Source organism: Pongo abelii, chromosome 15 (assembly GCF_028885655.2).
Source record: "Pongo abelii isolate AG06213 chromosome 15, NHGRI_mPonAbe1-v2.0_pri, whole genome shotgun sequence".
In the NCBI taxonomy this organism is placed as follows: domain Eukaryota; kingdom Metazoa; phylum Chordata; class Mammalia; order Primates; family Hominidae; genus Pongo; species Pongo abelii.
In genome coordinates this window covers 100,690,825-100,718,364 of record NC_072000.2, presented here as the reverse complement: position 1 = coordinate 100,718,364, position 27,540 = coordinate 100,690,825, and the positions used below count along the sequence as shown (strand labels likewise).

The 27,540-nt window shown below is 36.8% G+C and overlaps 1 protein-coding gene across 6 annotated transcripts in view; it reads left to right on the top strand.

Annotated features, from left to right (window-relative positions):
* Nucleotides 1-27,540, top strand: part of ATG2B (autophagy related 2B) — an 80,158-nt gene that overhangs the window by 47,794 nt on the left and 4,824 nt on the right. For 2 of the 6 annotated variants that reach the window (XM_024231833.3, XM_024231832.3), the window contains exons 24-41: nucleotides 1,662-1,768; nucleotides 1,940-2,032; nucleotides 2,940-3,010; nucleotides 3,482-3,558; nucleotides 3,812-3,982; nucleotides 5,490-5,631; nucleotides 8,168-8,370; nucleotides 9,243-9,469; nucleotides 10,461-10,569; nucleotides 11,810-12,004; nucleotides 12,965-13,066; nucleotides 18,051-18,129; nucleotides 18,445-18,652; nucleotides 21,515-21,584; nucleotides 21,931-22,013; nucleotides 22,688-22,809; nucleotides 23,033-23,187; nucleotides 23,818-23,967. In XM_024231833.3, the coding sequence (XP_024087601.3) occupies nucleotides 1,662-1,768; nucleotides 1,940-2,032; nucleotides 2,940-3,010; nucleotides 3,482-3,558; nucleotides 3,812-3,982; nucleotides 5,490-5,631; nucleotides 8,168-8,370; nucleotides 9,243-9,469; nucleotides 10,461-10,569; nucleotides 11,810-12,004; nucleotides 12,965-13,066; nucleotides 18,051-18,129; nucleotides 18,445-18,652; nucleotides 21,515-21,584; nucleotides 21,931-22,013; nucleotides 22,688-22,809; nucleotides 23,033-23,187; nucleotides 23,818-23,967 (2,364 nt within the window). Of the gene's footprint in view, nucleotides 1-1,661; nucleotides 1,769-1,939; nucleotides 2,033-2,939; nucleotides 3,011-3,481; nucleotides 3,559-3,811; nucleotides 3,983-5,489; nucleotides 5,632-8,167; nucleotides 8,371-9,242; nucleotides 9,470-10,460; nucleotides 10,570-11,809; nucleotides 12,005-12,964; nucleotides 13,067-18,050; nucleotides 18,130-18,444; nucleotides 18,653-20,394; nucleotides 21,146-21,514; nucleotides 21,585-21,930; nucleotides 22,014-22,687; nucleotides 22,810-23,032; nucleotides 23,188-23,817; nucleotides 23,968-24,907; nucleotides 25,437-27,540 lie in introns of those variants that run through there. The other 4 variants (XR_008513205.2, XR_008513204.2, XM_024231834.3 and 1 more) reach the window with 4 other exon arrangements.

Sequence of the window (27,540 nt, the reverse complement as noted above, 5' to 3'; positions counted from 1 at the left end):
ATTTAAAAATTTGTGTTGACATCTAATACACATACTGAAAAGTTTGTAAGTCATAAATGTTCAGCTCAGTGAATTATCATTAAGTGAATACTACTGTGTCACCACCGTTTAGATTAAGAAATATAACAGTATTGGCCGGGCACGGTGGCTTGTGCCTGTAATCCCAGCACTTTGAGAGGCTGAGTCAGGTGGATCACCTGAGGTCAGGAATTCGAGACCAGCTTGGTCAACCCCGTCTCTACTAAAAATACAAAAATTAGCTGGGCGTGGTGGAATGCACCTGTAATCCCAGCTACTCGGGAGGCTGAGGCAGGAGAATTGCTTGAACCAGGGAGGCAGAGATTGCAGTGAGCTGAGATCATGCCACTGCACTCCAGTCTGGCGACAAGAGTGAAGCTCTGTCTCAAAAAACAAAACAAAACAGTATTATCACCTCAGAATGTAATTGGTTTTTTACCTTAAAGTGTGGTCCTCAAAACCTCTCAATGACAGAGTTATCTTATATGTCATTAAAGGAAGGGAAGGGACTCTGTATCCCAGGACTTGTAGAATGCCTGGCGTAGAGGAGCAGGTGAATGGTGTGTTGAATTGCTTTTATAATCAGAAGTTCTTTAAGTGCAATATTTCCATATAATTCCCTAGGCCAATAATATGATGTTGCTTTAAAGCATTTTATCAGGATTTCTCTCATTAATTTCCAGTTCAACAACTTTTTATGGTAATAAAATAAAATTGGTTATTTTTCAGAGGAGACTTTGAGTAAGAAGTTAGCTTTTCCTTACGTGAGAATGAAAACTAGTGCATTATGATTGCTTCTCATGTTTCTTGTAAAGGAGAACTTCTTAATTGTGCTGGGAAAATAATACATTATTTAAAAACTTGAATGTTTTCAAAATTCTTTTCTCATGAAAGCATTTAGGAAACATGAGGATATCTGTCTGACTTTCTATCTGGTAGGAGTAGAGAAGTGGTTAGGGTGAATAACCAGCTGGAAGGGAGACATTTAGCAGAACCTCCTTATTTGTTTGGATTAGAAATATGAAAAGAATAGATGTTGGTGAGAGGGACTGGTTTTTAGACTGAGCTAGGTATAAATTAAGGAAAAAGAGCTTCCTTCAACAATGACTTATATGAAAAACCAATCGCCCCCACACACAATGAGTTATATAGGAAACCAGATTGATAGTTTTAAGCAGTCTTTAGCAAAATTTATTTTTTCCGAGAATTGTTCCAAGCTAAAAAATATGAAATTATATTATGCATACATTGTTATTAATTTCATAAGGTATGATTTTCTAAGATTTCTGTAACATTGGAGTTGTTGGATAGGCTTCATTTCAAATTCTAATTTTGCAAATACTTTTAAAAAATTTATTTTTATTGTATATAAGGTGAATAACATGTTTTGATATGCATAGTAAAATGCTTATTATAGTCAAACAAATGAACACATCCATCAGTATCCATTACCTTCTTTTCTGATGCAAGTACTTTTTGAAACTAGTTCCTTCAAAATGATGATTTTTTTCCTTTTACCATTATGATTTTCCAATTAAATGATTTTTTCTGTGAGATATTCTGGTTTACATTGGTATTAAGGATATTATATGAAACCTTTTTTTTCTTCTAAAGCAGGGCGTTTTAATTTTTTGTGATTATAGATTTTATACTTCTTGAATATTGCTGATGAACCTGTTTTGGGATATAATCCTCCAACTTCATTTACAACTTTTCATGTTCATCTTTGGAGCTGTGCACTTGATTATAGGTAAGTTCACAAATGGAACAAAATAAAGTTTTATTTAAAATACTACTAAATTTTGAAAAAAATACATAATTCAGTAGAGTTAAGGTTCAAATTGTTGTTGTTGTTGTTGTTTTTAATAGAGTTTCTGGAGCCGTATCAAATTGATGTTCTTTTGTTTCTCTTTGGCATTAGACCCCTTTATTTGCCAATCCGATCTCTTCTTACTGTGGAAACATTCAGTGTTTCCAGTAGCGTTGCATTGGATAAATCTTCCTCTACTCTCAGGTACCTGTGTAAACTTCATTGTATACTAAATAAAGCTGTTCAAAACATACCAGTTGATATTTACCTAAACCATTTTTTTAAAGTCTCAATTTTTTGTTAAACGTTCTTTTACTAATAGTTATAACCTTTTACCCAAATTACCCAATTTTTCTCAGGTGACATGTTTCATCTACCCATTTATTATTGCATTTCATTTTTAGGGAAGAAATTAATTCTGGAGATTCTTTAAAAAGTTTGCATTTTAAAACGTATGGTAAACTTCCCATAGTACCTGATACACTTTATAATTTTTATTTAATTTTTTTATTTTTTAGAGACAGGGTCTTGCTCTGTGTGGCCCAGGCTGGAATGCAGTGGCATGATCACAGCTTATTACAGCTTTCAACTCCTGAGCTCAAGTGATCTTCTGCCTTCACCCTACTGAGTAGCTAGGACTATAGACGTGTGCCACTATCCCTGGCTGATTAAAAAAAAAAATTTTGTTTTTGTAGAGAAGGGGTCTTGCTGTGTTGCCCAGGCTAGCTGAGAACTCCTGGCCTCAGGTGGTCCTCCTGCCTTGTCCTCCCAAACAGCTGGGATTACAGGTGTGAGCCACTACATCTGGCCCACTCTGTCTTTATACTATAGTTTAAACCTTGTGAATTTGGGCATCTCTTTAAAAACTGCCAAAAATTTAGAATTAATTTGAGTAGATGATTTAATCTAATTCTTTACACCATTTAAATATTCCTAGCATTCATAAACAGTTTTTAAAAAATGTTAGATGACAGTTATAAGTTAGAAACTGCTTATGATTTCAATGATGTTCATACCAGAAAGAATGATGCAATTTAAGCATATAGTGGTTATGGGGTATGATACTCAAAGCTTAGTTTTTCAGATGTTGGTTTTGTCTTTCTTGCCTCAGAATAATCTTGGATGAAGCTGCTTTACATCTATCTGACAAATGCAATACTGTCACTATAAATCTGAATAGAGGTAAGAGTTAAAAAACAAATGGAGTAAATGAATTCTGCTTTATTTTTGTGTGTGAATAATTTTAAAGCATTTTACTCTGGGATAATGCTAGTGAACTAAGAATCTTATTAAAGATCCTTAAAGATTAAAGGGTCTTTAAGTATATAGTGATCATGTGGTATATATTCACAGCTTCGTTTTTCAGATACTGGTTTTTCAGTTTGAAATTGTAATGTTCTTATAATGCTAGTTAAGTACATCAAATTACTATATATACTACAAGTTTTTATTTAAGATAATTTTTGTTTCTAACAAAAAATAAAGTGAATTTTAGGACTTCTGTGGAATGAAACTATATTTTCATTGCATTATAATTATTTGTAGTGCTCTCTGCAATGAATTTTAAAGGAATGCTAGTTGTATTTGGTGTTGGTTGGATACACATTTTTGAAAGCTGTACTCAAGAGATTTTCTTAATTTTAAAAATTTTAGATTATGTTCGTGTGATGGATATGGGGCTTTTGGAGTTAACCATAACTGCAGTGAAGTCTGATTCTGATGGAGAGCAAGTAAGTTATTAAAATAAATGAAAATTTTAAGTTCTATTTTTTAAGAGATAAAAAAATTGAGTTTAACATTTTTCCGTGTACCTAATTTTGGTCAGAAATAGAGTAAATATATTAAAAATGGGTTTATTTAAATACTTTTTTTATGTAGCGAGACAGATTATCATATATCTTATTTAATGTAAATCTATGCAAAAAAAGAAACTTTTGTCTCATTTGGAAAACATTTTCATCCCTTTTTCTGTGTCTTGTCCAGACTGAGCCCCGCTTTGAGTTACACTGTTCCAGCGATGTTGTCCATATCAGAACGTGCTCAGACTCTTGTGCTGCGTTAATGAATCTCATTCAGTACATTGCAAGCTATGGTGACTTGCAGACACCTAACAAGGCAGATATGAAGCCTGGAGCCTTTCAAAGAAGGTCTAAGGTACAGTCAGCAATGTGATTCCTCCAGTCCTTGCCATGTCGTGACATGTTTACATTATTGAGGTCTTCATGACAGTCATAAGGTAGAAAAGAAACTTTGAAAGTCATTCATCTGTTCTTTACCTTCAGAATAATGGGGTCTGAAAGGGTGATTTCATGGGCCTTTTTGGAAAACCATTCTGCTGTTTTGATATTCTTTGTTTCCATTAATCTTCCTAATAAATATCATACTTTTTTTTTTTCTAGACTTGTTATTTTCATCTGTCCTAAGGGAAGAAAGAAAACATTTATCATGCAAAAGCTTGTTCTATGCAAGTTGTATGTAAAAATGCTATGAAAAGATAGATGGCAGGTGTTAGTATTGTTACCAGAAGACTTACTTATATCATCATATTTTCCCTATTTCTTATCTCTAAGACAATCCAGTTTTCAATGTACTTTCTCATATATGACTTCCATTTCCTTTCATGATGACCTGGTGAGATAGAGAGGTTAAAAATTAGTGAGACCCAGAGAATTTAGATGATTGCCCTAAAGAGTAGCAGAAATAGCAACAAACCCAGATATTTTGGTGTCCAGTTCAATGTACTTTTCTGCCACGTGTCACCTTTCTAACTTCTCTTATGTCCAGATTGAAGAATGTCCCGTTTGTTTAGCATTTTTTCTTTTTAAGTGTTATTCTTTGTGGTCTCTCTTATGAACAGAAATCTCAGTCCCTTTAGGTTCTAGAGCCTCTGTTATGTACTCTAGTAAAGGCCTGACTGGCATTGTGCTTGTTATCTTTTGTTCAGGATTATTTTACACTTTATTTGTGTTACATTCTGTTTGTGACTCCTTGTTCCTGCTGTATTCTCACGATAAGGTGACGTATGACACCCGCCCTACTGTTTATTCCCTTTTAAAAAACATTCTTCTTATTTTAAATTATCCCTTTCAGCTTGGAACTTGTTGTTTTAGAGTCATGCTCACATATAAAAAGCACGATCTGGGTTTAATGAATCTACAGTTCACCAACCAAAATGGTTAAGTATTTGGTGCTGGAACTGAACTCTGAATCACCGTTTAGTAGATTTCCCCTGCTGTGTGTGCCCCCTACTGTTGTTAGGTGTCCAAGAAATGAGGCTTCATCCTACAGGAGCTTTATGTCAAAGGGATGAAAGTCATTGCAACCATCAGAGTTGAGATCAAACTTATTTAGTTATCCCCTCTTTCCCAGCTTTACTGCAGTTTGTTCAACTTCCCTGTTTTCAAATGTGTTGCCTCTTCAAGATCCCAGTTCACTGTGCTTGCTTTGAGGTGATGACACATTTATTGCTCTTTGCCAGTATTTGTTAGGGTGATAATACTAAAAACTTGAAATATAACAGCTGCTGGGCATAGAAAAATGAGTAGGTTTCTATTTCTGATGTTTTTGTACAGTGTAATGTATTTCTGGGATAAGATAAATGTAAGTAGTTTGGTTCTTAAGAGCATTTTCAGTTATTTTTAATTAGGTTTTTTGGCTATAGGTAGATTCCAGTGGTCGATCATCCTCACGTGGTCCAGTACTTCCTGAAGCAGATCAACAAATGTTACGAGATCTGATGAGTGATGCTATGGAGGAGATCGACATGCAACAAGCCACCTCGTCAGTAAAACCACAGGCTAATGGTAAGACCAGGACTCTTCTCAGGGAGCACTGCTGTTAATGTTGGGGCTTACATTATTTGTGTTCTCATAAATTTAATAAGTCACTTATTAAAGATGCGTATGAGTTTTTATGGATATCTGTTAATCATTCAGCTTGTGTCTACTCAGTGTCTAGTAAATAGGTAACTCTGGCCAGGATGGTGTTGGGAATACAGAGTGAGTAGAAGGCAGTGCTTATGTTTTCTGGTAGCTTGTAGCCTAGTAAAACAAGTGGGCACAAGACTGGTGCCAGTACTTAGACTGATTGATAAATGATGTAAGAAAACACTTCAAATGTGGCATATCCTTTACTGTGTGGAAAGGATTGGGATAATTTTATTAGACTTTAGTAAAGTAAGATGGCTTGGCTTTTTAAAAGTGGATGGGATTTAGGTATGTAAAGAAGGAGGAGAAGGTAATCTTGGCAAGGGCATTAACATCAACAGAGCACAGACAAAGGCATGCGTGAGCCTCAGTTATTTAGCCATGACATTCAGGCTCTTACTAAAACAAAAGTTCTCTTATTGAAAAGAATTAGATAATAAAGTTGGATAAGCAAAGAGGGACCCAGGTGATTCGAGATCCTTGAAAGCCAAAGGGAAGCAGGTAAACATTTTAAAGCCTCTATTTCAACAGTATTTTTTTCAAATTGAATGGTCATAGCTGTAGCTATATATTGGGAAATCTTAATTAAAAATTATTTCATGGTGTTGTAAAAGTCTAGTGTGAACTGTTGCTTTCTTACTAATTTAGGATAAATTAGAACTAAGGAAGCAAACTGGGGCTTTTAGTGTTCTATGTACTACATTATTTGTAATAAATATTAGCAGCTAGGCTGGGCACAGTGGCTCATGCCTGTAATCCTAGCACTTTGGGAGGCTGAGGCAGGTGGATCACTTGAACTCGGGAGTTTGAGACCAGCCAGGGCAACATGGTGAAACCCCATCTCTCCAATTAAAAAAAAAAAAAAGCTAGATGTGGGATGTGTTGGCAGGCGCCTATAGTCCCAGATACTTGGGAGGCTTAGGTGGGGTGGGAGGATCACCTGAGCCCAGGAGACGGAGGTTGCAGTGAGTGAAGATTGTGCCACTGCACTCCAGCCTGGGTAATAGAGCGAGATTCTGTCTCAAAAAATAAATATTTGTGTGTGTGTGTGTGTGTATATATATAAATAAATATATTTTATTTATAAATAAATATATAAAATATATAAAATATATAAAATATATTTATATATATTTTATATTTGTGTGTGTGGATATATATATATATATATATATATATATATGCAGCTACCTTAATTACATGGGAAAGAATATTTAGTGATTATTTACTAGATGGCTTCAATATACAAGATTCTTTACTAGGCCCTGGGTACCTGTAAGGATGAGAGTAATTCTGAGGTACTGCTGTAGAAGAATTTAAAATCTAATCTGTGAGTCTCTTAAAGCCAGTATGTCTCTTGATTCAGCTTAGTGTTCTCAGCCTCATCACAGTGTTTGGTTTTAATGAATGAATGGGGAAAGAATGAGTGACTCTTAATATGTAATATAAACATATTAAAATATATGTTGACATGCAGATTTTGGTGCACATATAATCTTTTGCGATAGCTACCTAAGATTAGGTATCCAGTTTGGGTATCCCAGGCCCCAGGAAGAGGTCTTCTTTTCATACTTGAATCGCTGCCTCCTCTGCCACCTAATGCTTGCTCAACAGCTATTCTTCCCTCTCCTTCCCCTTCCCTCCCCCTACATTTAGGCTCTGCTAAATGTAACCAGTTTCCCTTCGCATTGTAATATTGTCCAAGAAGTTTCTTCCAGAGCTCCGCCTATAGGACAGAATTGTCAAAGGTGAAATCCTGGCTAAAGCAAAACTCCAGTCAACACTAACCAGCAACTGCTGAGCTTCCCCAACGCCAACTAACTGGGAGGAAACTGTCTTTATGACATTGCCATTTCAAATTTATCATTTGTCTTTTTATTAGTTTTTTTTTTTTTTTTTTGTTTTTTGTTTTTTGTTTTGACAGGGTCTTGGTCTGTCACCCAGGCTAGAGTGCAGTGGTGTGATGTCAGCTCACTGCAACCTCCACCTCCCGGCTTCAAACAATTCTCCTACCTCGGCCTCCCAGGTAGCTGGGACTGCAGGTGTGTGTCACCATGCCCAGCTGATTTTTGTAGTTTTAATAGAGACAGGGTTTCATCATGTTGGCCAGGCTGGTCTGTAATTCCTGACCTCAGGTGATCCACCCATCTCGGCCTTCTAAAGTGCTGGGATTACAGGCGTGAGCCACCATGCCTGGCCTATTAGTGGTTTTTGATGTATTTCTGACTCTTGCTGAGGTGTTTTGGTGCATGTTACTTAAGCTCTCTTTAAGCCTCAGATTCATAGACTTATTTTAGGAAATAAGTGAGATATTGCAGGTAAAAGCACACAACATATATCTGACACATGGTTAAAATGCTTGTTCTTGTTGATATTTCAAAGTGTGCCAAAATGTTGTAATCTTTTTATCTAGGTGTTTTGGATGAAAAATCTCAAATTCAGGAGCCATGTTGTTCAGACCTCTTCCTGTTTCCTGATGAGAGTGGGAATGTATCCCAGGAGCCCGGCCCCACTTATGCCTCATTCTCTCACCATTTCATCAGTGATGCAATGACAGGTGTGCCCACTGAGAATGATGACTTTTGCATTCTTTTTGCACCAAAAGCAGCCATGCAGGTAATAAATTAATAACATTATTGAAGCCTTGAATGGTGTTACAAATTGAATTGACCAAAGGGTGCCTGGAGAAAATTCTGTTGATTTTGTAAATTCTTTATAGTTCAGAATTACTTTGTTTTTTTTTTAAATATACTATTTCTGTGACACATCCCCTAAAGACTCAGAGAAGAATGCCATTTGCAAAATTTCCAACATAGATTATTGAACTCCAGATTTTTTATGTAGTAAGATGACTCTTCAAGGATCGTGAAATTAAATGGCAGAAGGATCTGCTGGACAGAATTGCTAGTCCAAGAATTGGGAAAGATAAGATGTAGTTTGTGTGAAGGCTGATGTTTGGGGTGTGTTTGTGTGTATGTACAGATATAGGTTGTGTGTGTGTATTTGGAAACTTTCCAGGAATTGTCTAGTAGGTGACTGTATTCGTTTACAAAGTTCTGAGAACCTTCTGGTTAAATTTTTAAAAATCCAAACAATCAAACTCAGGATAAACCTATTATTAAAAACATGGTAATATCATCCATATGTTGAAATTTGTTAACTTTTGGTTTGCAGTATTGACTTTAAACAAAAAAAATATACCCACACACTAAATTATTGCTTTTTTATTATCAAACAAGTAGTGAAAGCCGAATTGTAAACCATAAAAAATCCTTATGGAGTGGTTTACGTAGAACAAAGAGAGTTTATTTTATGGTTAATAAAGCAGAATATCTTTGTGATGACTAATGTCGGTAACCATCACCTTATTTTATATACTGGAATTATTAACAAGAATGTAGAAGCAAGAATGCCCCTTGAGATGTGCAGCATAATCAGTTGTTTCTAAGTAGAAAAGAGAGTATGTGTTATCTGTTTGTTTATTTTAGGAGAAGGAAGAAGAACCAGTTATAAAAATCATGGTTGATGACGCAATTGTGATAAGAGACAATTATTTCAGTCTGCCTGTTAAGAAGACCGATACGAGCAAAGCCCCCTTACACTTTCCCATTCCTGTGATCCGCTATGTGGTGAAGGAGGTCTCTCTTGTCTGGCATCTTTATGGAGGAAAGGATTTTGGAACAGTCCCTCCCACTTCTCCAGCTAAAAGTTATATGTAAGTTAATTTCTATATAAGTTTATTTGGGAGGCCAATATATTCTTTTCTTAGAAAAACAGAATTTTCCATTTCCCCTTTAGAGAGAAAAAAGAAAAATAGAATTTATCATTTTAAGAATTATTAATAAAGTAGTATTAAAAACTGTCATTTCAATGTCACTCTTATAGTTTTCCAATTGTGAACTTATTTGTATTATTCGTATTTTTACTAAAATGTTGACTGTCATCATTTTCATTCAGCAGAAATTTTCAGGTATCTACCATGTACCTATTTCACAAAAATGAGTGGGTCCTGTGAGTCATGTGAGTGACAGAGGGCAGTGAAATGCAGGAAGTGTGTCAGGAGGTGGGGTTGGGCATGCCCTGTCCCCAGCATCCAGCAGGGCACGGAGCAGAGAGCCAGTGGTCATTGAGCGCCTGTGAGACAAGTGCAGTGTGCCGGTCGCTGGGAGAGAATCAGGTGGACAGAATCCTTGTAGGGGGCAGACTTCCTTATTGAGGTGGGGCATGGCATATGGAGGCTGTGTGGAGCAGTAACATTTGACACTATAGTTCAGCAACTTTTTCTACTTAAAAGTGACTTTAAAACACATCCAACTTTACTATAATTATTTCGTGTATTAGTTGGGATAGTTCCTAGGACTTGTGTTCTGACTATAAAGGGTTTCCAAAGTAACAAGAAGCTTATAAGGAGGTCTCATTTCTAAGTGTATCCTGTGATATGGATCCCAGCATCATAATTAGCTTTTCCTGTAGTTTTGAATATTTAGCAAGCAGATGATTACTCTAATGGCAATAATAAAATGCGTGTTTCAGTGTCTACAGAGTAAAGAAGATACGGTTTTGGTTTCTAGTAATTTGTGGCAGCGTTCTGATAGCTTTGTACTCTTACTTTGTCTTTCATCTTATCATTTTACTTAATGTCATTAATTGACTTACTTTGAATATTCCTTTAACAAAAGGGTTTTTTTTTTTTTGCTCATTTTTAGTAGTCCCCACAGTTCGCCTTCTCACACACCCACAAGACATGGACGTAATACAGTATGTGGGGGAAAAGGAAGGAACCATGACTTTTTAATGGAAATACAGCTAAGCAAGGTAAGATGGCATTTGAAAGGAAAAATCCACTTAAGTAGGATATTGGGCGGGGGGGTTCTTTTGTTATCCCCCACCACGTAGTCTTGAGCCTTAAGTCCCAACCCTTTGGATTGGAAAAATGCAAGGATCTTGTATAAAACTCTTACCTCTTTTTCATTCTCAAATATTCTAAGAAGACTGAGGTGTTTTTCTTTTATTTTTGTTTGTCTGGGCTACCGCTAGAGCGGTGGTTCTCAGAGTTGAGTAAGCCCAGAATCCCCTGGAGGGCTTATTAAAACACAGGTTTCTGGGCTCCACCCCAGAGTTTCTGATTCAGGAAGTCTGAGGTAGGGTCAGACTGAGGAGATGCCGCCCTAGAGCGTCTGTCTGGGAAAGCCTGTGTTTGGACAGTGCATCTGGCAGGTCCTTTGTGAATGACTAGAGACCAGTAGGGCCAGACTACTGATGGCATCACACGCATTTAATTCTACCAGCTTGTCTGAGATTGTACCAACTGTCATATTTTAGGATAGTTAGCATAGCAATATTGTAGTGATGACAGTTCCATGTATTTAATCCTATCTGTGCCTCCTTTTGGAACTTGAACCCTGCTTCTGCTGATGCATTTTAAAGCAATTGCATAGGTATGCAAGATAATAATTTTATGTCTTATTCCTATTGAGAATTTTCCTTGGAAATAAGGGATTTTACCAAGGTCAAATAGAAATATTAGTCAAGCTTCTCTGTGTATGGTAGGGTCCACATAGTCCCGCTTATCCACAGGCATACATGGTAATAGCCTCAGTGGATGCCTGAAACTGCAGATAGTACTGAACTTTATGTATCCTGTGTTTTTCCTATACATACATACCTATGATAAAGTTTAATTTCTAAGTTAGGCATAGTAAGAGATTAACAACAATAATGAATAATAAAATAGAACAATTCTAACACTATACTACAATAAAAGTTATATGAAAGGTATTTCTCTTGGTTTCAAAATACTGAAATATTTTTGGACCTCAGTTGACCATGGGCAACTGAAACTGTGGAAAGCAAAACCTTGGACAAGCAGGGAGCACTGTAGATTAATAAATGAGTGAACAAGTGAAGGAATGTCATGTTGAGTTTTTTGAAGGTGAAATTGTAAGCTGAGGTAGAATTCAAAGGAAAGATGAGTGATATTTTGCATTTTAAAGAGAAAATACAATTTAATAAAATGTAAAGAACTGTTCTGCGTTCTTTCTCCTTATCTGTTAAGGTGAAGTTTCAGCATGAAGTCTACCCCCCATGCAAACCTGATTGTGATTCCAGCCTCTCAGAACACCCAGTCTCCCGGCAGGTGTTCATTGTTCAGGATCTTGAGATTCGCGATCGTTTGGCAACATCACAAATGAATAAATTTTTATACCTGTATTGCAGTAAAGAAATGCCTCGAAAAGCTCACTCCAACATGGTAAGAGTTAACCTCATTGTTGTGTTATGTTAGTTTTGGAAACGTGTTTTTATTATATCTAACTGCAGGAGAGTTAAAGTAGCAAAAATTACTAGATATCTTTTCTCATTTTAATGTGAAAAATCCCGTTTGAATGTATTGCTTAAAGTTTTATGTTTAAAAAATTATTTTGCATGTCACTTCTAGGGTCCATTAACTCTAATTGCTAATAAATTGATATCTGAGGAAAAGTAGAAGTCCCTAGTGATCAGTACAAAATATGTAGTATTGCTGAAGGTGTTCCAGATTTCTAACACTCTTTATATTTTAGTAAGGTAGAAATGATTCGTTCAGGACTTTGGAGGTCCCTCACAGAATTTGATTTTGGCATATGGGCCTATGGTTAGCTTCAGGGTTTCAGTAAACTCCTATTACTAAGTACAACATTATCGATTTGTAATTTTTCCTCTAAAGACAGTCTATATATCTTTAAGCAGTTTTTTTTTTTTCCTCCCGACAGTGTCTCACTCTGTGGCCCAGGCTGGAGTGCAGATCGTGGCTCACTACAGCCTTGACCTCCTGGGCTCAAACTATCCTCCCATTCAACCTCCTGAGTAGCTGGGACTACAGGCATGCACCACCATGCCTGGCTAATTTTTTGTTTTTTTTGTGGAGATGGGGTTTTCCTATGTTGCACAGGCTGGTCTAGAACTCCTGAACTCAAGTAATCCTCCCACCTTAGCCTCCCAAAGTGTTGAGATTACCGGCATGAGCCACCGCGCCCAGCCTTTAGTCAGATTATTGATGGGGGCATGTGACCCAAAAATGTTTGATTCAGTCTTTTAAGGAAAGAGGGTAAACAATTCCTCTTTTTCTCATACGGTATAGGAATAGGAATTTTTCTTTTTTTTTCTTATTTTTAAAGAGAAGAAGGTCATCGTATTATTGTGGAAAAATGCTATTCTCTTTCTTGCCTTGTAGTTGACAGTGAAAGCCTTACACGTGTGTCCAGAATCTGGCAGGTCCCCACAGGAGTGCTGCTTGAGAGTGTCGCTGATGCCGCTCCGCCTCAATATTGACCAGGTTTGTAGCATGAGCGTGATTCCTGCCATTACAGTTAGATTAGACTGCATGTTCAGAATAAGGAAATTGTAATGTTTATCATTATTGAACTTTTATGGCGGTTACATATGTAAAGCAAACTTCTGATAAAGAATAGGGCAAATTCATTAGATGTTTGGAATCTGAACTGTGGGTGAGTAAACATCATTAGATGTTATTCCCCAGTCTCCTACTCATGGTGTGATGTAGACCTTAATACCTGCTTCTTCTCTAATCCTTAAGTACTCTACTCCCAGTTCAGATATGCATATATTTTCAGAGAGTATTAGAGGATTCCCTGATGAATTGAATGCTGCTCTGTCTTCATTGCAGCATCTGGAAGAGAATTCTTTCTGTGCTGGGCAAAATGACAAATGAGTAAATTGGTATACATAAAGAGGTCAGAAACAACAGAGATTTAGACTTTCCCTAAAAAAAACTGGAGTTGGGCACAGTGAAATCCACTTTCCCGTATTCTAGCAGGCATCCTATCAAATTCTTCTGGGCTTTTCTTTGACCCAGAGATCTGTTTAAAACATAGCTGGTGCCTCTTCCAGAAACTTTCTTCCAGGATGTGTGAAAATAGGACGCGCAGCCAAGGTATAGTAATAGAATGGTGAGAAGCGTGGGTTTGGAGTCAGACCTGGATTCCAGTCTTAGTTCTGTAGCTTTTACTAGTTGTATGGCTTTGGGTAAGTTACTTAACATCTCCAAGCTTTAGTTCCTTCACTGATAAAATGGGAGAGATAGTAATATGTGTATCATAATGCTTTTGAAACGAAGATTAAATAAATCAGTGTGTGAAAAACATTAGCTGGGTGCCTGACACTAGGTTAGGGATCAGTAATGTTAACTGTTGTTATTTAATAATAACATAGCATATGATAATTGCAGAACATAAGTGGAGTTTTTAACTAATCTGCTGTGAAATAACAAAACCTTCTTGACAGAAATTGTGTTGATATGAGCTCAGGTTTGGAAGTAGAGTATTTATTTGTGGGGTGGACGTTATTAATTTGCTTAAATAGTACTAGTTGAATAATGTTCATTAGTTGTTTAAATAAAACTTGAATAACTAAAAGCTGGTAACAAGTATTTCAAGACTGAGCTTAAATAATATTTATAAACAAAAAATAGGCACTGTCTTAGAGAAAATGTACTGTAAAGTACAGAAGCTTAGCATAGCTCTACATTAATGCTTATATCCTCTGAGCTAGGTTAGACTTGCCAATCAGTACTTTAAGTTTACGTTTTATCATTATGAAAGAAGATATTTTGATATCCATACTTTAACTAAATTTATCCTTATATTGATTGGCCTAGTGGAAATACAATGAAATGTTTGTGGGAAAATTGATCTGTGGAGATCACCAGTATGAACAAGACTTTGAGTAAGATACATCTTACTGGCATGACTTTACGAAACTTAGCAAGCCCAATTTTCTTTCTTTCTTTCCCCCCTGCCCCCACAGTGTCTCACTCTGTCACCCAGGCTGGAGTGTAGATCACGGCTTACTGCAGCCTTGACCTCCTGGGCTCAAACTGTCCTCCCGCCTCAGACTCCTGAACAGCTGGGATTACAGGCGCATACCACCATGTCCAGCTAATTTTCTATTTTTATTTTTTTGTAAAGACGTGGTCCCATTATGTTGCCCAGACTGGTCTTGAACTCCTGGGCTCAAGTGATCCTCCCACCTTGGCCTCCCAAAGTGCTGGGATTATAGGCATAAGCCACTGTGCCCACCCTAATTTTCTTTAATAGACTTTTAAATTTAATATTGAACATAATCTCTTATTTAGAACTATAAAGCATTGTGATTTTAAAGTGGGGAGTTACTAATCTTAGAACCATCAGGGAAATAAATTTTATGACTACCCTGAGGAAGAATGAGAAATAATTAATTAAGACATAAAATCTAGGAAAACAAAGCCACACCACAAATATGTAAGCGTTAATGAGGTATATATCACCTAACACAAAAATTCTTTTCAGTTCGCCTCTTTCAAGATTGCTATACCATATTTTGGGATAGTAAATGGTCGTCTGAGAAGAAAATCAAATATTTTTGTTTATTTTTTCTTGCAAAAACAAATCAGTTGGTGAATGATAATGCTTTGAGTATTATTTTTCTAACCGAGCACATCCCCACTTATTCATCTTAACTGAATCATGTTAAGTATGAAAGCAACACATTATTCTTTCATGTTTTTGAAAAAGCTGCATTGCTATTGAAGGTAAGTGCAACTGCTTCCAAAGCTCAGTGTTACCATAGGGCAGGCAATAAGCATTGCAGACGGAATGAGTTCCATCTCGTGGATAAGTGGATGATGGAGGTGATACAACTAGGCAGTTTGAGATTCAAAATAGGAAGGGGTCCAGATTTCCTGACTCTGCTAGCCTATTGTCCATTTTAGTTTTGTACTGGCTGCAACTCTGCAGGGAAAGCGTATCAATTCATTCAAAACCATTTGGTGAATGCCTACCTTGTCCCAGGTTTTATATTAGGATGCTGGGGATACAAAGATGAATAAGACATCTCTATCTTCAAGGATCTCTTTATAGAAGACTGACATAAAAGAGATAGTTTTAATGTGCTGTGGTGAGTACAAGTGATACAGATAGGCATGGGATGGTATGCCTGACCAGAAGATGGCTCTTAACCTAGACTGGGAGTTTGGAAGGGTGAGGGATGCTCAGGAAGGCTTTCTGGGGGTGGTGACATTCAAGGTGGGTCTTAAGGAGTGCAGTGGAGCTAGGCAGGTGAAGATTTTTGTAAAGGTACCAAAAGCCTTACTCTAATTGTGGACTGGGATTGGGAGACCATTCTGCTAAGTAAGATAAGTAAGTGCGCAACCCAGGCTCTATAGGATGAAGATGGAGCAGCACCAGTTTGCACAATTGTGTTTTTCATCATTATTGCTTCATTGCTTGAGTATGACATTAAAAGGAATTCTTTTAACACTGTAAGTCATAGTGCAGTATTAATATCCTTTATCATAGGATCTTCAAACTAGACATATTTTATAGTCAAAGTTTAGCATAAACAATTTTTTAAAGTTTAAAAAAATTAATTGCACTGAGGTATAATTTACATATACTAAAATGCACAGCTTTTAAGTGTTCAGTGGCGGTTTCACAGATTTACACACTTGAGGAGCTACTACCCCAGTTGAGATATAGAACATTTTCCTTACCCTGAAGACTTCACTCATGTCCCTTTGTAGTTCATCTTCACCATCCCAAAGTGACTACTGACTGATCTTTTGGTCACCATAGATTAGTTTTTTCCTGTTCTGCAACTTCATGTAAATGGAATTGTACTTGGCTTCCTGTACTTAGCGTTAAGTCTTTGAGATCCATCTATGTTGTAGCATGTATCCACAGTCATTTTTATTGCGGAGTAGGATTTTGCTGTGGATATACCACAGTTTATCTGTTTACCTGCTGGTTCACATTGAGGTTGTTCCATGGTTTTGGCTCTTAGGAAATTTATGTAGAAGTCTTTTTATGGGCATACATTTTCATTTCTCTTGGTTGAGTAAATACATATATAAGAGTAGAATTTCTGGGTCATAAGTATATGTTGAGCTCTGTTAAGAAGCTGCCAAACAATTCTTCACAGTGGCTGTTGCATTGCACATTCCCACCAACAGCCATGAGAGCTGTGGCTGCTTCATAGCCTTGCCAAACTTGGTATTGTCGTTTTTAAAATTTTAGCTGGTATGCTTTGTGTATACTTTGGTTTTAAATTGGATTTCCCTGATAACGGGTGATGCCGAGCATCTTTTTATGTGCTTATTAGCCATTTGTGTATTTTCTTTTGTGTTTCTGAAGTGTCTGTGTCTTGCTAAGGGTTGTTTGGGTCGGGTGCGGGTTACTCATGCCTGTAATCCCACCACTTTGGGAGGCCAAGGCAGGAGGATTGCTTGAGCCTAGAAGTTCAAGATCAGCCTGGGCAACATAGTGAGATCTTGTTTCTACAAAAAATAGAAAAAAAATTAGCCAGGCATGGTGGTGCCTGCCTATATTCCTAGCTATTCAGGAGGCTGAGGTGGGAGGATCGCTTGAACTCAGGAGGTGGAGGCTGCAGTGAGCCATGATTGCACTACTGTACTCCAGTCTGGGTGACAGAGCGAGACCCCCATCTGTAAAATAAAATAAAATAAAATTGAGTTGTTGGTCTTACTGATTTGTTAAAGAGTTTAGCTTAAATACCAAAATCAAAAAATTTTGAGAACATTTTAAAAAGCTGGTGATTAGTGGCCAGGTGTGGTGGCTCACGCCTGTAATCTCAGCACTTTGGGAGGCCGAGGCGGGTGGATCACGAGGTCAGGGGTTCGAGACTCAGCCTGACCAACATGGTGAAATCCCATCTCTACTAAAAATACAAATATTAGCTGGGCTTGGTGGTGGGTGCCTGTAATCCCAGCTACTCAGGAGGCTGAGGCAGGAGAATTGCTTGAACCCGGGAGGCAGAGGTTGCAGTGAGCTGAGATTGTGCCACTGCACTCCAGCCTGGGAGACAGAGCGAGACTCCATCTCAAAAAAAAAAAAAAAAAAAAAAGTGTCCAGCACATGATCGTTGGTAATATTATCACCACAATGCAGAATGAGAGCCAGGGCCAAGAGTGAGAGTGCTCCATTTCTAAGAAAACTCAAATGTACTTAGATTTAGTCCTTTTTACCTTTGTAATCTTTAACTTCTGTCTCTCAGTTTTCATACCTATAAATTAATTTCCTCATAAAGTTATGAGAATTAAAAGGGAAGTGTGTATCTGTGTGTGTGTGTGTGTGTGTGGTGGGGGGAAGAATAGGAATAATGACTGGCATAGAGAAAGGATTCAATAAATTGTAGCTATATTTGAACAATGAGTAAAATATATGAGTTTAAGATACTTTGTTTCATAGTTTTAGAAATAGGTGATTTTTTTCTTCCTTAGTTAAAATTATGTCTCTTAATTTTAGGATGCCTTGTTCTTCCTGAAGGATTTCTTCACAAGTCTTTCTGCAGAAGTAGAGCTTCAAATGACTCCAGATCCAGAAGGTATTAAATATGTATAGTTTGAAAAGGCTATACCAAGTACTTGGATTGATTTTAATTGTTATGAGACTTTTTTGAGAATGTACTTACAATATTTATTCCCACTTACGTAAATGTGTTCTGTGTTTATTTTTGTTGATTCACGAATGCTGTTTATATAAAAGTAATAATTTAAAAGGTGAAAGCAAATTTTCCCTGTAACAAGAATCGTATTTTGATTAAATAAAATGTAGAAAAACAAATTAGATCAAGGTTGATTTAAATGGTTGCTCAGAAGAAGCATATCTAATTTTTCAAACATGCACATTACATTTTCAGTTAAAAAGTCTCCTGGAGCTGATGTCACCTGCAGTTTGCCAAGGCATTTGAGTACCTCAAAGGAGCCAAATCTAGTTATTTCTTTCTCTGGGCCAAAACAGCCTTCCCAAAATGATAGTGCCAATTCAGTGGAAGTGGTTAATGGCATGGAAGAGAAGAACTTCTCTGCTGAAGAAGCATCTTTTAGGGATCAGCCTGTGTTTTTTAGGTAACTAATTTAGTTTTAATAACAAATGAAGTTATTTTAGACTTTTGAAGATTGTTCTGTGATGTGTGTGTGCTGGTAATCATGAGGTTCCATCAGCTTTTCTTTGCACTGCCAAATCATGAGCTGGTGTATTTATCTGTATGTGGTCCCCATCTAATTGCACCCCCCTTATTTGCACATAGTAACCTGGTTCCAAATTCATCTCTCTTTCAATTCTCTGGCAGGAATTTCCTTTTCTTCTAGCTTTTTCCTCCTTTTTCTCCTCTATCACCTCTTTCCAGCACTGTTATGGTGTGTTCGTACCAGCCCAACAGGATATCATCCTTTTGCTTTTTTTCCCTTTATGTATCTCAACCTGGCTATGCCTGTCTGTCTTTTCCCTTGTGGGGATTTTCTACCTGTTTTCTCTGTCTGCCCTTCCCAGTCGTTATGTGTCTTTCCTGACCCTTCCCTCCCTGCTCAGTGGGCACTGTTGGGAGACCCAGGTCCCCTGTGCTGCTGCCGTTGGCTGTGACTGCTGCCCAACGGCTTGGCCAGCTCGAGCACAGCACACTGCAATTTCCTCATTTCCAGACCTGTTCATTCTTCTCTTCTTCTTTCTTTTCCAACCCTTGATGGTAGGGATGGTGGCTTGGCCCTATGGGAAAGAGAAGGGACTGAAGATCAGTGCCCCCTTGTTATGAGGAACAGTTACATCTTCCCTGATTTTCTGTGCTGCTTTCTCAAATATCCCGGGTTGCTGATTTCTGTCTTTCTCTCTAGGTTCTGAAGTTAGACTTTAGGCATGGGCCAAAGTCAGCAGTATTACTACTTGGAAGAGTTGTCACGTTTTAAATATTTTGCATAGTGATGAAAATAGGTAGAAAAAATGGAATATGATAATTGGAAAGATCTTGGAATAGATGATTCCTGGTGGTTCTAAATCTTTCCACCACCAAAGAAGGACCTTTTAAAATTAATTTCCTACATTGATCCTTTTATTTTTACAAAAACATGTATCTTAAATGATAATTTGCATTGTTATTTTACTAGTCACATTTATAAACTACCAATTTGGTTTTTGTAAACATGGGCCTGAAAGCAAAGAATTTTGCCTTTTTGTTTAGCCCAGAGGAAGTAGGGTTACTCATTTATTTAGGTTTAAAAAGTACACAAGCCCTATACTTACTTAGGTAAATGTTTATTTTTTCCATTAGACTATTTAAAATATTGAGAATAGCTTATAGATTTTCATTTGTACTCTCAAAGGCTCCTAATCAGTGCCATAGTCTAAATTACACACCTTACAAATGAGGAAGTGAATGCCCAGAGAGATGAGTTGACTTGCTCAAGACTACAGTTAGTGGCCAAGGCACGACTAGAACACAGATTTTCTTATCTCTAATCCAGAAAATCCGGTACAGTTTTTAGTAATGTCATGAGAGCCCCCTTCCTCCAAACATTTATTCATTTTACAAATACTTACGAGCACTTAACTGTATGCCAGGTTTTAATCTAGGCACAAATGAACAAAGTAGAGAAAATTTTAATTGAGTTTACAAACTGAGATTACAAATAATTAAAATAAATGGTTTGTCCTATTAGTATGTGCCATGGAGAAAAAAAAGAGTGAGAAAGGAGAGTATTGGAGGGCACTGGCCCGACAGCCAAGTGGAGCTGAGTATTCAGGGGATGGGCGTGAGCTGGGGTCTGAGGTTTCTGGTAGTGATTGGTGTAAATATAGCATCTCCATTTTGTTGTAGGTGCAGTGGACTTTGGTGAGATGGCTTAGGATGTAACCACCAACATTAATTCTGTGGGAAAACTGTGTTTCAAGTTCCAAACATTGTTTGCAGCCAACTTTTGGAAGTCAGATCATTTTGTTAGATGTGTACCATCAGTGTACAACCAGCCCTCTATATCTAGAATTCTACATCTGAGATTCAACCAAAATATTAATAAAAAATGGCAATAAAAATAATACAAATTAAAAATACAAGAATGATTTGCACAGCATTTACATTGTATTAGATATTGTAAGTAATCTAGAAATGATTTAGAGTATATGAAAGGATATGTGTGTCATATATGCAAATACTATCCCATTTTATATAAGGGACTTTTGAACATCAAGGGGTTTGGTATCCATAAGGGCCCTGGAAGCAATCCACTTCAGAAACCAAGGGACAACTGTATAATTATAATTTCATTCTCACACCGTTCCCTATATTTGTTTGTCGATAATTCTGTTTACTTAGAAGCGTTAGTTTCAAGGATTCTCACAAAATTTAACAATGTAGGTGGCATTTTAACAATTTCTGAAGATTGAGCAACAGTGAGTTTAAGTGACTTGCCCACAATTGCATCTCATAGATGAACCTGGGGTTCATGCCAGGATCGCTGGCTCTTATTTACCAGACAGTCAAAATAATTCCTTTGGCCTTCTCTTTATATTTCTTGGTCATGACTATCTGGTTTAATCTTGAAGGTTGCTTTTATTAATTTATTCCTTGAATGAATTGTGAATATATATAAGAATAAATTTTTGTAAGTGTACATTATTTCATAAACTGAGAAAAGGTTTTTATTACATTTTATTCTTGTATTATTTTTATTTTCCTACACTGTATAGATGTAACTAAGAAAAGCTTTTTGTGAGAAATGCAAATATAATAATATATGAGACGATTAACATCTGCTTAATTGTTATATTAGGAAAAGATAGAGCTAAAAGACATTCTCTTTTATTTAGTCCTTAAGATATTTACATGATTTATTTTGTGGTTTTGTTTTTATTCTCCAATTGAACAAATTAATTTATATCTAATTTCACCTATTAGTAATTGTAAATGTAAATAACTCCCCTCCTTCCTTTATCTTCAGAGAATTTAGATTCACGTCAGAAGTTCCCATTCGACTTGATTATCATGGCAAACATGTATCAATGGATCAGGTTGGGAAACTCTACAAATATACTCCACAAAAATATCATATGTTTCTCTAATGAGTTCGTTTTTATTTTTAACTTTGCTTTGTCATAGTTTATATATATGTTTGAAATGAAGTGCAAGGTTTTTAAATTTAATTGTTTTTAATGTAAATATTTACTTAAGTACCATGAGTAAAATTTGTTATAAATTGGGTCATATGTATTGTAAAATATATATTTTTGCTGTAAATATTTTAAGTGTTTTAGTATCAATAATGACTACTGCTTTGACTTTCAAAATAACAATGATTTTAGATGTTGAGTCTCTTAATTTACAGTAAGATTAATTTGGCCTTTTTTAATTTTGAAGGGTACGCTAGCTGGGATTTTGATTGGTCTGGCTCAGTTAAACTGCTCTGAACTAAAGCTCAAGAGGCTTTCCTATCGACATGGGTAAGTGAATTTATTATATGAAGCTTTAAGTGAAGTTATCAAAGTTAGTGTACAACAAATTTAAAAACTGAGTTTTCTTAGCATGCATACACAATTTTACAGTATTTTATTTAGAGAGCTCATTTTTAGAGGACTCTTAAGAGTTAGGCACTGATTTCTATTCTGAGAGATTAGAAGGAGTTTGAAAAGAGTAGTATTTGGAAAAAACAGTTATAGTTTAGGATATTTTAAATAACTTTCTAAGGTTGTAAATGAGCTTATTCAGTGAAAAGATTGGAAGTTCTTAGTAGCAGTTACTGGCAATTTAGAAACTTTGGGTTAATCCTATGCCAAAGCCTTAAGATGTTCAAGAAATAAGAACATTGGAAAAACACACTAATACGTGCTACCTGAGTCTCGTAGAAATTATTAACATTAGAATTGGATTTTATATATATATGTGTGTGTGTATGTATGTATATATATGTATATTTAGAAAAATTCAGGTTGTGAGTTAAATGGATGATTTGTGTTTCTTTTTGATTTGAAAAATGTTAGCTGTTTTTGAAGCATCTGTAATATTTGTCCTTATAATTTGTAGATTTTATTTTAAGTAAAAAAAAAAAAACCCTCAATCTAATCTATGTCTATAAATGTATTTCTCCTTTTGACATACTAATGATCATTTGCTCTAGTTTACTAGGTGTTGACAAATTATTCTCATATGCAATCACTGAGTGGCTTAATGACATTAAGAAGAACCAGCTACCAGGAATCCTGGGAGGTGTTGGACCTATGCATTCACTAGTACAATTAGGTGAGTTTTCTTCTTTTTTAATCAAAAGATAAGTTATTTTTTCAGATCAGTAATTCTTATCCCTTTGAGAACTTATGTGAGGACCATTAGTCTAGAAAACTCACATATGTACTCGTATACACAAAACTTTGCCTCCAGTTTTAGAAGTTAAAAACCCCAGGGTTAGAATGATAGAAAAGTCTGAACTGTGGCACTGATGTTGATTTTGTGTTGACTGTTGTAGTACAAGGCCTAAAGGACTTGGTCTGGCTCCCAATAGAGCAGTACCGGAAGGATGGCCGCATTGTCAGAGGGTTTCAGAGAGGCGCTGCTTCCTTTGGTACCTCGACAGCGATGGCTGCTCTAGAACTCACAAACAGAATGGTTCAAACCATACAGGTATCTTTTTAGACTGCCTTAGTCTATCCAAAAAGAGCCATTGTGAACCGGTTGGGTCCTTTTGTTTTTAAAACAATACTGTAAAGATACACAAAATGTTGTGAGTAGATACTTTATTTGTAGTGATTTAATGTCATGCTTGTTTTATTGCTTAAATGTTTAGTGTTAAATAATTAGAATAAAGCAGTGGAATACAGTGTCAGATTTGTTTGCCTATTTCAGGTAAATTGTAAACATTAAGTTAGCAGAGGATTGATTTCACCATATTTGTATGAAAGGATCATAGCTAAATTTGAAGAAGGCGTTGTAGATTAAACAGAAGTATTAAAGGTCCTTCTAGTAAGTATTCAGCTCCATAGACTGATGTGGAAATGTTGAGTGTTCTCAGTGAACAGAGGAGGGGCTAAAAATTCAGCTCAATCCAGGTGTTAGTTATTAATTTATACTTTTATGTTTTCATTATAAAAGTCATCAATTCTAGTGGTAAAGAATTCAGATACGCAGAAGTGTCTTCGTTAGGGTTTGTGAGTTCCTCTGCTCTTCCTCACTCCCTGTAGGAAGTGCTCTGCTGGTCCGTAACTCTTCAGACTTTCTTCTAATTCATTTCTTCCTTTTGACAAAATGATCCAGGCAGCTGCAGAGACTGCTTATGATATGGTGTCTCCTGGTACCCTTTCTATCGAGCCCAAGAAGACCAAAAGGTTTCCTCATTACCGGTTAGCCCACCAGCCAGTAGACCTGAGGGAAGGTGTGGCCAAGGCCTACAGTGTTGTGAAAGAGGTAATTGAATACTTGGGTGGACACATCAGAACCCTTCTGTGTGCTTTCCCAACTTTCACCTAAAGAGCATTTAATGGCTTAAATTTATTCTGTAGAAATCCCTGGGAGCAGAATGGCAACTGCCGCTAATAACGTGCCCATATTTGTGTGAGGTGATGGAAAAGGGCCAGTCTGGGACCAATAGGCTGACAGGAAGACTAGTGATTGCATGGGTGGACAGATTCTCTCTCTTCACCTGCAGAAGCACTCAGGCAATGTTAGAAACAAATGCTGTGTGATGGCTGTCTAGGTTTAACACATTTATACTCGGCCCTGCTTTACCTCAGGTTTGCTTAAGAACTAGAACTTTTCAGATGAATCTCCCACCCTGATCCTATTCCCATGCCTTCACTATGCTGAACGTGGAACATATTTTTTTTTGTACATGTTTTTATATAGTTTTATTATATAAGTATGTATTCATAAGCAAAACATGCTAGTGTTAATGTTTTAAAAGTTTCCATAAATGGTGTTATGTGTCTTATTCTGCAACTTATTTCAAGACAGATCCATGTTAATCTTAATCCATGTAGGTCTAATTGCCACAGTTTTATGGTATTTCACTGTATGAATATATCATAATTTATTTTCCTGTTGGTGGACATTCAGTTTCCATTTTTCCCCTGAAACACCACTATGGGGAGTGCTCATTTAACTGTCTTTTTGTTCATATGTACAAGAAATTCTTTAGGGTCAACTGGGGAGTAACTGTTGGAATCTCGACGTTTATTAAGCATTGCTGAATTGCTCTCTGACACGGTTGTGCCAGTGAACCCTGTTTTTTTTTTTTTTTTTTTTTCTGGGTGTTGTCAGGGTCATTCCCTGGCAGACTCTTTTTGACATTCTTTTTAATATGACATAAGGGAGTTTGAGGTCATTTGACTTATGATTTGTGTTTTAGGATTTCATGAAAGATATTTTTCTCAGTCATATTCTAACAACAGTCAGACGTGCCTAGGACGGTCTTTTACTTGAGAAAAGTAGCCTCTGTGGTCCCAAACGGCAGGAAGTCCACGAAGGTAGGGCCCCGAGAAATGTATTAGTGGAGAAATAAAGGTAAGACCAATGGTCAGCTTTGAAAAAAAGATTTACTGGGGAGAATAAAGAGATAATTACGAGTCAGACTTGCTCCTACAGATGTCAGGATTGAGCCAGCTATCAACAGGCTAAAATTAGATCTGTTAAACAGACACTGGGGTTAGTAAGGGCAGTGGGAAGTAAGATGTAATAGCAGTTTGATTTAACAACTTGTGAAATGGTTGCCTAATTTAATCTATAGTAATTTTAAAATAAATGTGTGCTTACTTTGTGCCAAATGTATGGTAATCGCCATTAGAGATAGGCGACATTTCTAATTTACAGATGAGGAAATGGGTTCTGCCAGACAGTGGCCTCCCCCAAGTACCACAGAGAAAAGGGATTGGAGCCAGGATTGGAACTGAGTATTTGGGTTTAAAGTTTAGTTCTCTTTCTCTAAGCTGTCACTAGGAAGAATGAAGGAAGGGAGGGTGAGATTAGTAAGTGTGGATTGAGATGGTAGGATGTGCTTGTTTGGACTTACTCTGTATTCTCTATTAAAGTTAAAAAAAAAAAAAGTTCCTAAGTGGTGCTTGGTATTTCTTTTCCATTTTAGATGTCAGTAAGTCAAAGATGAAGAGAAAATGCCTTGTGTGTGTCATAGACAGGCTCATCTTTTAGATCAGAGGTTGGCAGACTAGGCTGCAGGCTAGACCTGGCCATGCCTCTTTTGTATGGGCCTTTGAGCTAATAATAATGCTATTTACAATTTTAAAGGATTGTAAAACAAAACAAAACAAAAAATAAATAACAGAGACCATGGCCCACAAATACCTTCTATGTGGCCCTTACAGAAAAAGTATGTCAACCCCTACTTACATAGTTCTATTTGGTGGTAGTCAGGCACTTATGAGGGTGGCAGTAGGAATTATTTATTGAACACTTAACTGTCTTCCAAACTGTGTCAAGCTCTTGAGATGAATTATTTAATTCTAACAACCACCATAGGAGGAAGGCAGCATTTTAATTCCCTGTTTAAATGACTTTAAGGTCACACAGCTAAATAATAGGGCTGAGATTGGAATTTACTTCTGTTGTCTGCAAACGTAGTGGTGGTCAGCCTTGTACTCTACTCATCTACTCCTGTTTATCGCGGGTGGGATAGGGAGGAGAGCTGGTGGAGAAGGGAGGGAGATGGTGCAGGGAAATGTACAAGTTGTAAACATTTTCTTTGTTGTGCTTGTGGTTTCTCTTATTGGCTGTTATCCTGTAGATAGTTTTTAAAGTAGTACTTATTATTTCTTTGAGTTTTTCTGGACACTTTTTTTTTTTTTTTTTTTGAGATGGAGTCTCGCTCTGTTGCCCAGGCTGGAGTGCAGTGGCATGATCTCGGCTCTCTGCAAGCTCTCCCTCCTGGGTTCACGCCATTCTCCTGCCTCAGCCTCCCAAGTAGCTGGGACTACAGGCGCCTGCCACCACGCCCGGCTAGTTTTGTGTATTTTTAGTAGAGATGGGGTTTCACCGTGTTAGCCAGGATGGTCTCGATCTCCTGACCTCGTGATCCGCCTGCCTCGGCCTCCTAAAGTGCTGAGATTACAGGCGTGAGCCACCGCATCCAGCCTTCTGGATATCTTTTTTTTTTTGCTCTGTGGTATTACATGTTTTTGCCAGACATACTGGGTAGATAGGACGCTCTTGTTAACTTGCCGAAATGATGGCTAGATTCTGGGTTAGGACAAGGTCCTTGATTTCCCTGGAGAACTCAAAGTTCCTTTATGCTGTCCCCATCACTGAAGCTGTCACAATAATATAATAATAATAATGGAATGCTGCTTTGAGTTCCCTAGGGATTTCTGAGTTAGATAAATGGTAAAGATTCGGAAGTCATGTGAAGTTTTACCACATTGGTTTGACCTACATGTTTGTATATTCAGCTTCAAAGCTTAGAAGTCATTACTAGGATAGAGACTGAATAAACAAAAAAGAAAGCTTAGCAATCATCATTATTTTATTATGTGAGAAAGATGGAAAATGCTACTAAAGTTTTGTTGAGAATTATTAAACATGTTCCTGCTTTTTGTTCTCAGAATTCTCTAATCCAATAAAATGTTCTATTTAGCTTTTTATCTTAATTGAATTTTCCATTTTTTTTCCTAATACATAGCCAGTAATTTAAAACAAATTAAGTAATTTCCCAGAGCTTAGTAGAATTAGGTTGAATCAAAGGGAACTATCACCATATTTCTTTAGTGAATATATTCAAGAAGCTTTGTTTGCCAAGTTTGATTTAACTGGAGTGATTAATAGTAACAGCAAAGCCCGTATTTCTGTCTTCCCAATGCGAAATTTTAGTTTACCTACATTTTCCACACACTAGTGTCACAACAAAATACTAAGTCATAATTGCCTCTTTCCCTTACAGTTAGAATTCTGTCATTAAAAATAATAATCCTGGGTTATCTAAAAGCATGGCATTTTTTTTTGTCTGGTTACAAACATAATGTTACCTGCTTTAAA